General features: G+C 47.1%; 1 protein-coding gene across 2 annotated transcripts in view; it reads left to right on the forward strand.

Moving 5' to 3' along the window:
- Window positions 1-12838, forward strand: part of LOC129382727 (uncharacterized) — a 28640-nt gene extending 15802 nt beyond the window's left edge. For both annotated transcript variants that reach the window (XM_072288561.1, XM_055066881.2), the window contains exon 3: window positions 12576-12838. In XM_072288561.1, coding sequence (XP_072144662.1) covers window positions 12576-12739 — 164 coding nt within the window. In that variant the 3' untranslated portion in view covers window positions 12740-12838. The remainder of the gene's footprint in view (window positions 1-12575) is intronic.
- The last annotated feature ends 2443 nt before the right edge of the window (window positions 12839-15281 follow it).

Genomic DNA, 15281 nt, shown 5'->3' on the forward strand with positions numbered 1-15281 from the left:
ACATATGTTTCAGTCGCCTGCTTCCCAAACACCGACGGAACGTTTGACGCTACCGTGGAGCCCGTTTATCTGAGTTGTATCAAGATGAATTTGCTGATACCGTATTGCACGCTGTCAATTTTTCAGGGACGCACTAACTTATGGACCCTAAACTGTTCCAGTTAACTTGCAATACTACCAAAGGGTCTGAAACTACCCTACCATGAAGATCAAGTGATGTCGCCCGCCATTCTTACAGAAACTCCTGATTCTGCGGATGAACGCGATTTCGTTAATCTCTGCCCTGCGGCGCACTCCTCATTTCTGACTATGGTAAACAAGTCACTCAGCACTAAGCAGCGTCACGAAGTGGCGAATATTCTGCTAAAACATGCCCGACTGTTTGACTTCTTCCAGCAAGATGGACCATCATTGTTTCCTCCTTCTCGTATACACCATCGCATAGATACGGGATCTGCCCAACCGTTGCGACAGAAACCATACAGAGTCCCACCATCGGAACGCAAGGTGATCAATGACCAAGTCCACGAAATGCTAAATAAGAATGTAATCCAAGAATCCTGTAGTCCATGGGCAGTGCCAGTGATTCTGGTTAGAAAGAAAGATGGTACATGGCGATTTTGGGTGGACTACCGCCGCCTCAACACCATCACTAAAAAGGACGGATATCCTCCTCCGCGTATTGATGATGCTATCGACTGCCTCTCATCAGCGTCTTACTTTTCGTCTGTTGACTTGAGGTCGGGGTACTGGCAGATTCCAGTGCACAAGCCAGACAAGGAGAAAACAGCATTTGTAACACCAGATGGACTTTTTGAATTTAATGTGATGCCGTTTGGACTCTGTAATACGCCTGCAACTTTTTAGCGCTTTATGGACTACATCCTGCATGGTTTAAAGTGGGAAGTATGGAAGTGCTATCTAAATAATGTAGTGATTTTCGGGTGCACGTTCAGTGAGCACAACATACGTCTCGACCTTGTGCTAGACTGCTTGGGAAAAGTGGCTTTGGTGGTCAGTTCGAAGAAATGTCATTTTCGAGAGCGCCAATCAATTGTTCTGGGTCATCTACTGGATAAGGACGGTATACGATCCGATCCAGCAATGACTGCTACTGCAGAAGCTTTCAAGCTTCATCACCATGTAAAAGAGCTCCGCAGTTTTCTGGGGCGTTGCTCGTACTCCCGCCGGTTTATTCATGGATTTGCCAACCTCGAGTACCCACTGACAAGCCTCCTCTAGAAGGGCGTTCCCTTTGAATGGACTTCTGAATGTGAGGCTAGTTTTCGTCAACTGAAGTTTCTTCTGACGTCCCTACCCATTCTCCGACACTTTGACCACGCGGCTCCCACAGAAGTTCATACGGACGGTAATGGTATTGGCATGGGGGCTGTCCTTATTGAACACCTGGACACCAAAGAACACGTTGTCGCCTATGCGAGTCGCTTTTTAAGTAAGTCCGAGCGCAACTACACGGTCACCGAGCAAGAATGTCTTGCAGTGATTTTCGCCCTACCGTGCTTCCAGTCATACCTGTAAGGGCGTCCCTTCACTGTGTTGAGAGACCATCACTCTCTCTGCTGCCTGGTTAATCTCCGTGATCCGTCAGGCCGGCTTGCACGTGGGACACTTCGTTTACAGGAATATGGCTTACCGTTTCTTATAACAGCGGCCGACGGCACGCCGACGCTAACTGCCTCTCGCGCATGCCGCTTCCAACGATGGACTGCGACGCGGACAACTTCAACCGCTATATCGCATCACTGGAGCCGGGATTTTCCGATATAAACACCTTCAAGGTCGAGCAACCAAAAGTCGCAGCTGTGAGCCCCTGCTAATTACTGATAGGAAATTAGCACCGTCCACTCGTTTCTGCGTTCGTGATGGGGTTCTTTACAAAAAGAACTATTCTGCTACGGGCCCACGATATCTTCTGGTGGTCCCGGAGAGTCTCCGTGTCTCCATCTTTCGCTCTATGAATGACCAGTACGTGACCAGCTGTAGCGAGTGTCAACGTCACAAGCGTCCGACGAGTGCTCGCTCCTCTTGGTCGACTACATCCATGCCACCCTCCAGCACTCCATTTGCACAAGTCGGCATCGACCTTCTCGGTCCTTTCTCGCGGTCATCTGATGGGAATCGCTGGATTGTCGTGTGTGCCAATCACGTGACACGCTACTGTGAGACAGCTGCGATACCACCGGCTACTGCAACCGAAGTGTGCATGTTTCTGCTGCGTTTTGTCATTTTCCGACATGAACCTCTAATAGTCATCATCAGTGATTGTGGGCGGCAGTTCACTGCAGACGTGGTCGAAGAAATGCTTCGTCTATGTGCTTCAAGTTTTCGACATTCCACCCCGTATCCTCCACAAACAAATGGCCTTACGGAACGCACGAATAGAACTCTTACTAACATGGGACCCATGTATGTCGCGTCAGATCATAAGAACTAGGACAACGTGCTACCTTTCATTACGTACGCATTTAACACCACACAGTATGAAATTACAGGCTACAGTTCCTTCTGTCTTCTTTATGCTCGTCCACCTCGTTATACACTAGACACTATCTTCCCGTTTTCAAGCCACGATAATCTTTGTATATCCGAGACAGTCTGTCTTCCTGAAGACGCCCGACGACTTGCTTCTTCGCGCCCTCTTGTTTCACAAAACCGCATGGATGAGATGGGTGAGCCAGGTCAGGACGCTGATAGACTGCGTCAAATCCGTTTGCAGTCAGCGCTCGTATTGTCTTTTTCTCGTGGTCCTTCATCCGGGTTACGCTGCCCCCCCTTCCCCCTAAGGTTATGTTCATTTGCGCATACCCAGTGGTCAAAGCCATTAGAGAACTTGAGCCACTGGGTCGGCGTAGAAGGCGTGATGAGGACGGCATAACGAGAATCAGATCACAAAGCTGGAATAACGATAATGAAATGACCACGACGGCTTAACGATCACAAGCACATACCTAGTGGCCCAAGCTGGTAGATTGCTTGCGTCACTGGGTCGACGTATGAAGATTAGATAGATAGATAGATAGATAGACAGACAGATAGATAGATAGATAGATAGATAGATAGATAGATAGATAGATAGATAGATAGATAGATAGATAGATAGATAGATAGATAGATAGATAGATAGATAGATTCAAATGCAGCCAGTTTGAGCCTAGAAGACAAAAAATTTGCTCCGACGACACATTCACCGCCCACACGTGAGCATCACCAATCACATATTCCATAAGGTATCGAGGAACCGGTATATATTTATTAAACATGGTAGCACAGTCTACCTCAATGAAACTGACAGCGATGCAGACGGCCATGCATATTCTGCACGCGCCCTACGGGGTGAAACATTATTATCTAAATAACGTACCAGTTCCAATAAATACGCGTGGGACGGATATGCGAATTAAACGCTTTACTGCTGTGCGCTAGCAGCAGCACCACTTCTGCAGCGTGCTCAGGGTCAGCCATTGTTCAATGTGCGGACTGGATTTATTCGCTGAATTTATTGCGCTAATTTTCGAAGAAAAACTGGCCAAGTTATTGCTCGCGTTGCCTGCGATCTACTGCTTCACTCACAGTAGCGGCCAGGAATGGGAACACGCCGCAGAACACGGGTGAAGGCAGTGGATATGCGTGTAGCGATTCTGTCTAGCGAGCAGCGCCGTTTTGCCGCGCCGTCAATAAGATGTCGAATAACCGCTTTACTACAAGTCGGTGGATGGCTCTTCAGATTTTTAAATGCCCTATCAATCCGAAAACAGCATGATTAAACTGTTCGCCGATAACTTCACGGAGATCGTATATAGAATACGGACCATTAGGATTGTTCCATATTGCTACATAAAAAAACGCTCTCAGAATCATGCGTGACGCATGTTCTCATAGAAGTCATCCTGCCTAAAATAAAGTTGAAACAAACAGAAAGAAAACTACTGCCTGCATTGTTAATGACTCAAGATGGATGATGGTCTATGTGAAGAAAGGAATTATTAATAAATAGGATAACAGCTGTGCCTTACCAGTACTCACGTACGGGGCAGAAACCTTGAGGCTTACGAAAAGGGTTCTACTTAAATTGAGGACGACGCAACGAGCTTTGGAAAGAATGATAGGTGTAACGCTAAGGGATAAGAAAAGAGCAGATTGGGTAAGGGAACAAACGCGAATTAGAGATCTTAGTTGAAATCAAGAAAAAGAAATGGTCATGGGCAGGACATGTAATGAGGAGGGAAGATAACCGATGATCATTAAGGGTTACGAACTGAATTCCAAGGGAAGGGAAGCGTAGCAGGGGACGGTAGAAATTTATGTGGGTGGATGAGATTAAGAAGTTTGCACGGACAATATGGCCACAATTAATACGTGACCGGGGTAGTTGGAGAAGTATGGGAGAGGCCTTTGCCCTGCAGTGGGCGTAACCAGGCTGATGATGATGATGATTAAATAGGGAAGCTTGAGCGTTAGTCCGTTGCCTCTTAATATGATCTGGTATGGTATTCAGTTGAACGACAAAATCTGTATGACTGCGTGGTCAGTGGCAGCAAACGACAATTATGATTGCTTGCGTGGTTGCGCACATAAGTAGTCCCAATGTTTCATACTCGCTCGGGCCATTAACAGCTAACAATATGTCATTCCTATTAGAGGAAGGAAACCGGCACCCGTCAAGGGTTGCTGATCCTTTCGGATGAAAAGAAAGCCCAGTAGGTCGCCGTTGAGTTCGGCATCAAAGCCACCAATTTATAGACAAGTCTTGCTTAGCAACATGTTACATCCATAAGAGGAGAGAGCATTAGACATTGAGTGGCGAATACAAAGGAACAGCACATATTAGTGAAAATTACCGAGACGGTAAGCTTATGACAAATTGAAAGGTTCAGATGTGTGTAAATTGCAGGTAATAAAGCGATTGCTATGACCCTTCTTTTACACTTTTCATTGATTCATAAAACATGAGTTATTCATTTTTGTAGCGCAACGAGAATGGGAGTTAATGACTCCACACAAAAATGAAACGTTTCTGACCTTTCGCGCAAGGAAGAAGATGTCACCCGCGCGATTTTAGTAGAGTTTATGTTTAGTCCGTTAGAGAGAATGTTATAAGCATAAATGCATATGAGTGCATAGGAAAAGCCCCTCCCAGTAACCTCCAACGTCACCCAAGGATCTGTTCTTGGTCGGCTGTTTTTTTAATATATATTAATGATTTATCTATGTGTGTCTCCTGTAATACACGCATGTTTGCAGACCACTGCGTCATGTACCACTCTATCAACTCATCTGACCATACCGCTCTCCAGAATGATGTTAATAGTGTTTTAGGATGGTGCAGTTATTTGTTGACGACCCTTAACGCCAAGAAATGCAAATTCATGTCCTTCTCCCGCCGCCGCAACCATTACTTTTTCCCATAAACAATTAATAACACGCCATTAGAACTAGTACAATCCTATAAGTATCTAGGTGTAGCCTTATCTCACGATTTGTCTTGGCGCGCACATGTCATTCATATTATCTTCACAGCCAACTAAACCTTAGGTTTTCTAAAACGGAATCTACAGAACGTCCCACCAGATGTAAAATTACTAGCATATAAGTCACTTGTCAGGCTGAGACTAGAATACGCGTCAGCCATCTGGAACCCGCATCAAACACATCTCACCGATGCCACAGAATCAGTCCGAAATCATGCCGTTAGATTCATTCATACCTCATACTCATACGACGTCAGCATTTCATCTCTGAAATCAGAATCTGGCTTGTCAATGCTTTCATGTCGACGTCGCATTTCCGTTCTTTCTCTGTAGCTCAAGATCTTCGTCTCTTCCCTTAATCAAGAGCCCTACATAACAGCGTCAGCACGCATATCTCATCACACCAGCCATCCACTTAAAGGCAGCGTACCCACGTGCTCGGACAACCACCTTTACTGCCTCTTTTTTCTTCCGAACCGCCACAGACTGGAACGGCCTTTCCCCCAACATCACTACTACCACTTGTCTATCTTCGTTTATAGAACTTGTAACCAACCATTTTGTTAAATGATTATTTCTCACGATGTCTTTGCTGTTCTATAAAAACCTACCCCTTGTGTAATGCCCCGGCGGGGGACTTTTAAGGTAATAAACTGAGCTGAACTGAAACTGGGAACCCGGCTTGCAAGTATTGCCTTTGATTGATAGTAAGGTTCGTTACAGCGCAACACAAGTCACGGACAAAAGAGAGCATAAAACGACGACACAGCGCAGTGTCGCCGTTTTATACCTTGTTTTGTCCCTGGCTTGCGCTGTAGCGAACCTTGCTGTGAATGCTAACCAACTGACCCCAACTTGCCGTTTTGATTGCCTTTGAGCCTGTAATATCCCTACTTATCTGTGTTATTTACCCTATAAAATTTATGTAAGACATGTGCGGGAAAGGCTCATCTGTGTTCGCATCGCGACAATCTGCTTCCTTTCTATTCAACACAAAAATGGTGGTCGCGTTTTCATGCTGACACGATAATGAGCGCTTCAATGTCGTGCTTTGCCACACGCGGTGGCTACTGTGAGAGTGGTCGGGCTGTTTCTTCGATGTCATTGTTTTCATCGACAGCAAATAGAGTTTCGGAAACAATAGGACACACTTCTCACACAATTCAAACACAGTGCCTAGGTTTGTAGTTCTTTCCATCAACCGTAGACCTATTTTCTTCTCGCAGTACGTTGCTTTGTGCCGCATTTACGTCACGCAATTTGATGAAATCTCTCGAGTGGTCACTTTTATTTTACTTTAATTTGATAGAGTGGTACTCTACCTGCCCTCTCCATATATTTTTGTACCCAACTCATGAAGGAATGCATTCGCACGTTCAGTACTATTCTTTCCCTGACACCCAACACGCGTATTGAAACCTCCTAGTAAAGTCACACTAGTTTTGTTCAGTGCTGGTTCCAACTACAGAGACGACAACCATCGTTGTAGCCTGGAGAACGCCGTTTCAAGGCTCAGAACATACACTTGGCGGTTAACACAAGTGCGGATGTCGCACATGAACGAAATACAGATGCGTGAAGGTCGGTCATTCTTCGGTCATTCGGTCGGTCATTCTGTCAAGTGTCGGTCATTCTTTCTCCAATGTGTCAAGTCTGCGCTTGATTAAACCAACAAAACCACGACGCGTAGCGCTAGAGCTTACGTGTCAAGAGTCCAAATGTGTGTTTAAGTATTCTAAAGTAGCTGGTGGCGGTGGCAATCTTAATAATCCATATTTTGGAATGTCGGCTGTAATGAACACGTCCTCCCGTTACTGTCACAGTGCGCAGGCAGGCTTACAAGAAAGAAGGCACGCAAATAATTTGTAAGCCGATACAGGGCGAACTTGTGTTTTCAAGACTTAACAAACTGTTTGGCTAGAGCGATAACGCTGACTGTGGCCAGCGGTCGGCGAATCAAATGACGGCTCTTACAGTCAGTCGTTTCCAGCGTGCCACGCAGTGGCCGGTGAACTCACATACTGTATGCGAACAGGATGAGGATCGCCGAGAATTTGCGCCCTGAATAGTTCGGCACAGTTGACGTGACGAGACGTTCATTTGAGGTATAACCAGCCGTTTGTGCGCAGGCGCGAGTAAAAGCGGGCGCGAGAGAGAACATCTGGGGACTTTTGTGCCTTGAATATATGACTCTGTGTAGGCACTACGGAGGAGAGTTCTTGGCACGTGTTCTATGCGTTTGTCCCCTAGGCCTGCCGGCATCGCGGAGTGGGGTCGAGTTTGTTTACGCTCCGACGCTGGCTGCCCGCGCGGTGAGGCAGTCGGCACGGACGCCCCATTTGGTGATCGCTGTGTCTGAAGGCACGTCGGACAGCGGCGTCGAGTGTCACCGGCGGCCTTTCAGCCACTTGCTTTCAAACGTGGTTGCTAGGGCACTCTGACTTCTAGATTTTCAATATATGCGGCCCAGCCTCTACTACAGTTCCTACTGCTCCCACAGAAACATCTGTGTTATTAACACGACAGCGTTAAGGAGCTCGCGTCGCAGAAAAGCCGGTGTCGTCGGCGGCGTTGGCCGCGAGCGAAAAATCCCGGAAGGTAATTCATAAATAAAAACAACTTGCAAGATGGGCTCGGTGGGAATCGAACCAGGGTCTGCGGAGTGTGACAGAGACACTACCACTCCGCCATGAGCTCGATGGTTCAAAGCGGGACAAAAGCGCCTCTAGTGAATGCAGTGTTGCCTTAGAAACGTGCCGTAGAAAGTCATACTGCGGTGTATATCGGTAATTATGAGCATGTAAGTTACAGAAGTCGCAGTTAAACGAGTAGCGAAGTACGTTTCCACTACATTTCTTCTGCGCTTGGCGCACACACAGAGCCACCTTGCGGCAAACAGAAGGCCCCCTTCTCGCAATGTACGGCGCTGCCCCGACAGGTGGCGCGCCACTCGCCCACTTCTCCCCTTCGTCTCTTCTGAGCGCGTTGGGGCCGTGCGGGGACCGGTGCGAGGATGCCCCAAATACCCTTGCGTTTAATAATGGGCGATGCGAACGGGGTGCGATAACGCTATCACGTTCCATTCTTGAAGGCGAAGCTTAAGCGTCCTCCAATTTTTATTTGCAAGGTACATCGCCGTGAGGCGCGAGAAAGCTATGGTCTCGCACGACTCTTAGCACGAGCGCTGTAGGTGTGAGACAGTCTTTCCAACACAGCGGTCGCCAAATGGGGCGTAAGTGACCGCTGCTTCACCTATGTCACCGCGCCGGCAGCCAACGTCCGAGCCTAAACAAACACGACCCCAGTCCGCAATTCCGGCACGTCTAGGGACAAATGCATGAAACGCGTGCTAGCAAGCCTCCTCCATAGTGCCTAGCCAGAGTCATATATTAAATTAGCAGAAGCCCCCAGATTTTCTCTCTCACGCCCGCTCTTACTCGCCCCTGCGCACGAACGTTGGACGAACCCCCAAATGAGCGTCTGAATAACGTCTGAAACCGCGCTGATCAGCTGTTGCCGCAGCGCATGCGCACAAGTGCGCCACAGAGAAACAAATTCAAGAAGAGTGAACACTCCCAAAGAGGTCAGCGGCAGAGTTGACTGTAGCGCACCAAGTGGCTGATGTGAACAACTAATTGAACCCCACTGCCGGGTTTGGTTTTGGGCGCGCGAAGTTTGAGCGCTGGTAGGTACGTATTAGCTGCCTGCACTTACCGGCACTGCATATGTTCTTACTTCTACTGCTTAACCCCACTCTGTCTTGGTGCGTAATGGTTTTTATTATGTAGTAAAATGAATGCGATTGCCAGGAATCTTTACAAACCTCCATCGAAGTTGCCCTCTGTGCAACGAGCAATTTCATGAAGTAGACGCAAGACACCTTGTGAGATATGTTTATAATGCTCCATAAAAATCCTGGTTCCGAGCTTTTTGTGCGTTCTTCCATTGTTGTGCCACCGGGTAAGCCAAACTAGTTCCCGTACGAAACTCCACCGAACAGCATCATCAGAGAAAAAGTAGATCACAAACATGCGTAATTTTTGTATTTAGATATTATAGAAAAACTGTGCGTAGAGGCTAAACGTCCGAAAGTGGTGAAAGGCGGCACTGCGAACAAAGGCAATTTTCGCTTTTACAACCATGGCGAAAGAAAATTTTTGACGCATACCAAACAATATATTATGCATAAAATACGGCTAAAACGTCTCCCTTCCAAGCATCCCTCTTTCCCGGGCATGATTTGCTGTTAACACCGCCAAATATACGGGCGATTGCGCATTTTCGGCACATCTTAGCCTCAGTCGGCGCGGTGGTACGCCACGTATATAGAGGTAACCAAAACACAGGCTACTTGCCAGACCATGCCACACGTTCGCAATATGCCTTGTACGCGTACTCAAGGGTCTAAAGCCTGTTCTGAGTCTTTAAGAGTACCAAAATATCGAGGTAAAAGATCCTGATTATTCAGGTCCTCGGCGTTATCGTTTGCGTTTTCTGCCAGCGCAAGCACCACTCCCTTGTTACAATTTCTTGCAACCTCTCGCCGCATTTTATATAAACCTGAGTACAAAAAGAAAGCAAATGTTCTTGAGTGGGCATAAAAACGGTAAAAAACTTCGCTCCGTAAGAATCATGCAGCAACTGCGCCACAGCGCGGTCTACTTGTCTTTCGCTCGAACCTGCTTTTCGGTATCTATGCCAAAAAGCTCGGTGCGGCCAGCATGCCCGAAGAGAATCCAAAAGACTGCCGCAATAAGCTACAGTAGTGTTTCGCCAATAGTTATTGTCACAAATATGTCCCGGTAAGATTCACTAGACGCCAAACTGCGCCACAATCATTGAGCTGTTTTTCGCCAATTGTGTCACAACACCCGGTGAGGCCAGCATGCCGAAAAAGACTCGCTAAAGTACCGAAATAGGCTACAATAATGTTTCGCCAATAGGTATTTTACCAAATATGTCACGGTAAGATTTATTAGACGCCAAACATCGCCACAACCACTGAGCTGTCTTTCGCTAATTGCGTCACAACACCCAGTGCGGCTAGCATGCACTAAGCCTAAATTGCTTGAAATACAGCTCAGACTGTCAAACAAAATTTCACACCATGCTGTGGTCTAATAGCACAGGAGTGCAGTGTCGAAGTGCAGCAGGAACGTAAAAATATGTCGAGAGCGCAAGAGTCCAAAGCTACTAAAGAAAAGCCAAACGGGACGCTGAACGCGCGAACGCTCGCATGCGCAGCCGGCCTCGCTCGCTTCGGTGGCGCGTCTGGCGTGTGCTTGGCTTGTCGCTAGGTAACGCAAAGAAAACATACGTCGCTAAGTATACCTTTGTTTATACGCAGAGGTTCTTTTGTTTTAGTGGGAAAGGAGAAAACATCAAATTGTGTGTTCATACCACATTCTTTTTTTTCGATGCTCGCGCCATCTAACGGCTGATGTCAACAATGTATTTAAAGAATAATAACTAATAATAGTTAACTAAAAGAATAATAAAGAATAATAAACTTAACTGAACTGAACTGTAGGCGTCAAGTGTTTCCTGTTGCCAAGGGAGTTATTCTGTAAGTGTCCACCTAGTGGACATGTCCAATTCATCTACTGTTGTAGTGCTGATTGGCTAAGGGCGCCTGTTGCCTTCTGACACGTACCCAGCCCTCCCAATCAGAACTCCAGCCACAGACAAAACGGACTTATCCACTAGGTGGACACTTGTAGAATGCGCCCCCCCCCCCCCCCCCCGTTTTCGCCGAGTGACCGCTTTTGTTAAATATCTTTCTCTATGAGTGCCCGATGACCGAGCGATATTGCGTTTGGCGAAGGTGCAAACTCAGCGCAATCACTTTTGCGGCTCCGAACTGTAGGCCAGGGTGCTGCCGGCCGTCCCCGATAGCACCCGATGCACTCTGGTCTAGCGGCTCTGGCGTGAGATAGGACATGCTCGATTCCCACGCAGGTCACGCCAACGCGCACCAAAGGCCTCCCGTCGGCCAGTGATGCTAAACCCTAGAACGTGCACTTTGCGCCGGCATAGCGTAACTGCGGCACGCTTGACCAATGCCACCTAGAAAAAAATTTGGCTTGACGCGCGCCCGCGTTACGCCGTACTGCATCCGCGCCTTATGGCCAATTTTATATGTGGCTTCTAGAATTTACCAATTGCGCGGGCGGTGATGACGTAAACGTTACCAGTTTCTCTTTCATTTGGCGCGCCTGCAAACGTTGCGCCTATTTACGGTGAGCCGGTGTCTTTGGGAAGTACAGCTACGTACAAAGCATCTGATCTGATTTGGCGAGTGCGTGCTCGCATGACGGTAGAATAGCGACAGGAAACCCGCATGGTGACAGGGAATGAAAGTTGATTTGAAATCTGGGACCTAGCAAGTGGAGAAGGGAACAATTTCTATGAAAGAACTCTTTTGAAACAGATTTATCCGTCTTACAATGCATGAAAGGAAAGTTGGTCGAGTTGATGGCAATTCATGTTTTTGGAAAGTAACAGCGCTAAACGTACAAAGACAAGGACACGACCCAGGTCGTGTTCTTCTTTTCCTATGTCCTTATCCGTTTAGCGCTGTTACTTTCTAAAAACATGACTTAAACAGCCGTCGGAATTTATCTTTTAATGTTATTCTGGACCTTATACAGGTTATTCTTCTAAGCTCAATGGCTTACAGCACTATTTCTAAGCTGACAAGCCTCCAGGATTGCCCGAAAACTTCATGTGCACCTCGAATTTATGTGCTTTTATGAATTCTTTGCTGCAAACATTAGGTATTTTTGATCGGCCTCTCGGTTACTTTTTGGGTAGGCATTCTCGGCCTTGGCAAAGTTCCACAGGAGTGAGCAGAAATTTGGCGATAGAAAGAAAAGCAATCAGCAGAACACGAAAGCTCATTTGCAAAGAAAGCGACGAAGATGTTTATCATCAAACAAGGAAGATAAAACGTGCATGAGCATTCTCATTTCTTGAATGTGCGCATTGCTTGTGTACCACATGCAGGGTTACTTTATTTGTGTGTGACAGTATTCTCGCGTGCCCCCTCAAAGCTTGATTTCGTTTCTTTTGTTTCGTTTCTCACAGAAAACTACGTACGGGTATTCCAGTTGGGCAGAGCGGTGCCAGAAGACCGTATCAATGCATTCTGGAACGCACTGAAGACTGCTCTCCTTCAAAAATCGACGATAACATACGGCGGAGTCAGCCTTACATATGATGTCATGGTCACGCACATGCAAAAACCGTGATGCGTTTGGAATTGTTACGTCAATCATTGTGACCATACAGTCTTTCTGTTAGCTTTTGTAATGTTAAAAAATTAAACTTTGGGGTTTTACGTGTCAAAACCCAGACTTCGTTATGAGGCGCACGCCGTATTGCGCACTATGGAATAATTTGGACCACCAGGGGTTCATTAACGGGCACCTAAATCTAAGTACACGGGTGTTCTCGCATTTCGTCTCCATCGGAATGTGGCCGCCATGGCCGAGATAGCCTTTGTAGAGTAAATTACAAAAAAAAAAAATCTTGCAAGTTATCAGCAGTTCGCATCAACGTTTAGGAATTACGCAATCCTGTCGCTGCAACTCTACACAAGTTTGCTGTTTTTCTCCAGCAAACTGCAGAAAAATTTGGCTGCTACCAAAGTGGTCAACTTAAAAGCGTCACAGCCCCATAACGATATACCTACTAGCATGTTCAAGTTAGCGGCTGCAACGAACTACTTGCCTGTTCTTAAGTACGCTACAACACAAGCATTGTGATACTGCACACTAACAGTGCTACTCAGTGGGAATAGCGAGGGGCATCGCAGTAGAATGTCCACACCTGTAATGGTTTCACACCGCCAGTGTCACAGGGACAGACTGCGAGTACGTATTGCCCGTAGGCCAAATGATTATGTCGATTGTCTCATTTGAACCAAATTACATTCTAGTCACATGCTTTGCAGTTCGCTTCAGGATTATTACAATTTCATCTACATCAAGCGCCGTACGTGGATGGCTGCTAAACAACCCTTCCAGGAAGCCAAGCCGGATTGCGTCAGTCAATTCACATGAACCAGGGATGCACGAAACGCACCAGGAATGTGCGGTGCAATAGTGGTGAAGGAGGAAGAAGAGGTTTGGAATAAACAGGGCTTCGCACCACCGCCATGTCTGCTGCGTTACACTAGTGGAAAGGATCGACCGTGCCCTACATCATGAAAGCATCCAAGAAAACCATCAACATCCCGAAGTACTCGGGAGTACCCGAGGACGTTCCCTTTGTCAAGGGGCTCCGACTCTTCGAGGCGAAGGTTGCGGCCGCTGCATGGACGGAGCGAGACAAGCTATGCCATTTCTCCGATTACTTTGAAGGTGAGGCCTTCCGATGGTACTTTACCGAGGTGCTTGACACTGACACATCTTGGGAGACCATCACTTAAGGCATGAGAGAACGCTTTTGAAGCATCATCGCGGATCCTTTCCGTCAGTTCACTCATTGTCGGCTAAAACCGGGCCAGAGCCTGAAGGACTACTGCGATGAAATATGTGTCTGGGGCGCCTTGCCGACTTAAAGGACGCGCCCCTTATATCAGGGCTCATCGACGCCTTTCCGCCGATATGGAGATGGCTATTTCTGGGCTTGACCCGTCTACACCAGAGACGTGGTTTTCAGCTGTGCTGCGAGTAGAGTCAACTATGCAGCGAGTTAAATCACAGCGCGTTCTACCATGCGGAAATACGCAGATCGACGCAGCAAGCAGCAGCGCCCATCAGCGTCCACCAAATACGCCGATATGAGCACCTGCGTTCGAATGCAGACACTGCGCAATTAATGGCTTGCCCAGACAGATGCACTGGCACAATGAATGTCCACGACGCACAAGAATTTCCGTCTTCGTTACCAACCAGGGATACGAGGACGGCGACCCAAAGCACTGTTAATTCAATTTATGCTCTCACTAACGGGTACCGTGTCAGCGCGACGCTTGATACAGGAGCCACGATTACCTGTATCAGCGAAGCAGTGCTGGCGGCTCTTCACCTACAAATAATGTGAGATTCATGCATCAATGTTCAACAAGTTATTTCATCTTTCAAAACATTGGGTCGCGTCAATCTAAAGATACAGATCGAAAAATCACAAAGGAAATTTAGACGCATGTTCTAAAACGCATGTAGAGCAATCTACTTCGTGGCTAGATCTTGATACCCTGACTCTACGCCAAGCGAATGACATCGTCCACCCTCGTCCACAAAACCATTCCACGTCTAACATGAACGATTGTTTGCAGGAAATTGAAGTTTGTGAATTCGTGCATCTAAATAAATCTCAGAGTATGGCAGTGAAGCAGCTTGTTGATAAGTACGAGTACGTTTTTTTTTTACAAATCACAGACTGACATTGTGTGCATCACTAGCGAAAGGCATCACATTCCTCTCATCAACAATGTTCCCTATCGATGCTCAGAAGCCGATAGCATTGAAATGGACAGACAAATAAACGACCTTCTCACACAAGGAGTGACATGAGTGTCTCACGTCTGCGCCGGTGCTTCTGGCAGAGAAAAAAGAAGGACGCACGCGTTTCTGCGCAGATTACCGCAAACTAAAAGCAGTGATGGTGCCCAACTATCAATCCATCCCTCGCATCGAAGACGGCTTCGTCTCTCGCGGGAAATCGACGTATGGCTCGACGTTAGACATACCGTCAAGTTACTGGCGCGTGAGGATGCATCCGGAAGACATACCGAAAACGCACTTTGTCACAAGTACCGGTCACTACGAGTAGCTTGTCATGCAT

This window comes from Dermacentor andersoni, chromosome 6, assembly GCF_023375885.2.
Source record: "Dermacentor andersoni chromosome 6, qqDerAnde1_hic_scaffold, whole genome shotgun sequence".
In the NCBI taxonomy this organism is placed as follows: Eukaryota; Metazoa; Arthropoda; class Arachnida; order Ixodida; family Ixodidae; genus Dermacentor; species Dermacentor andersoni.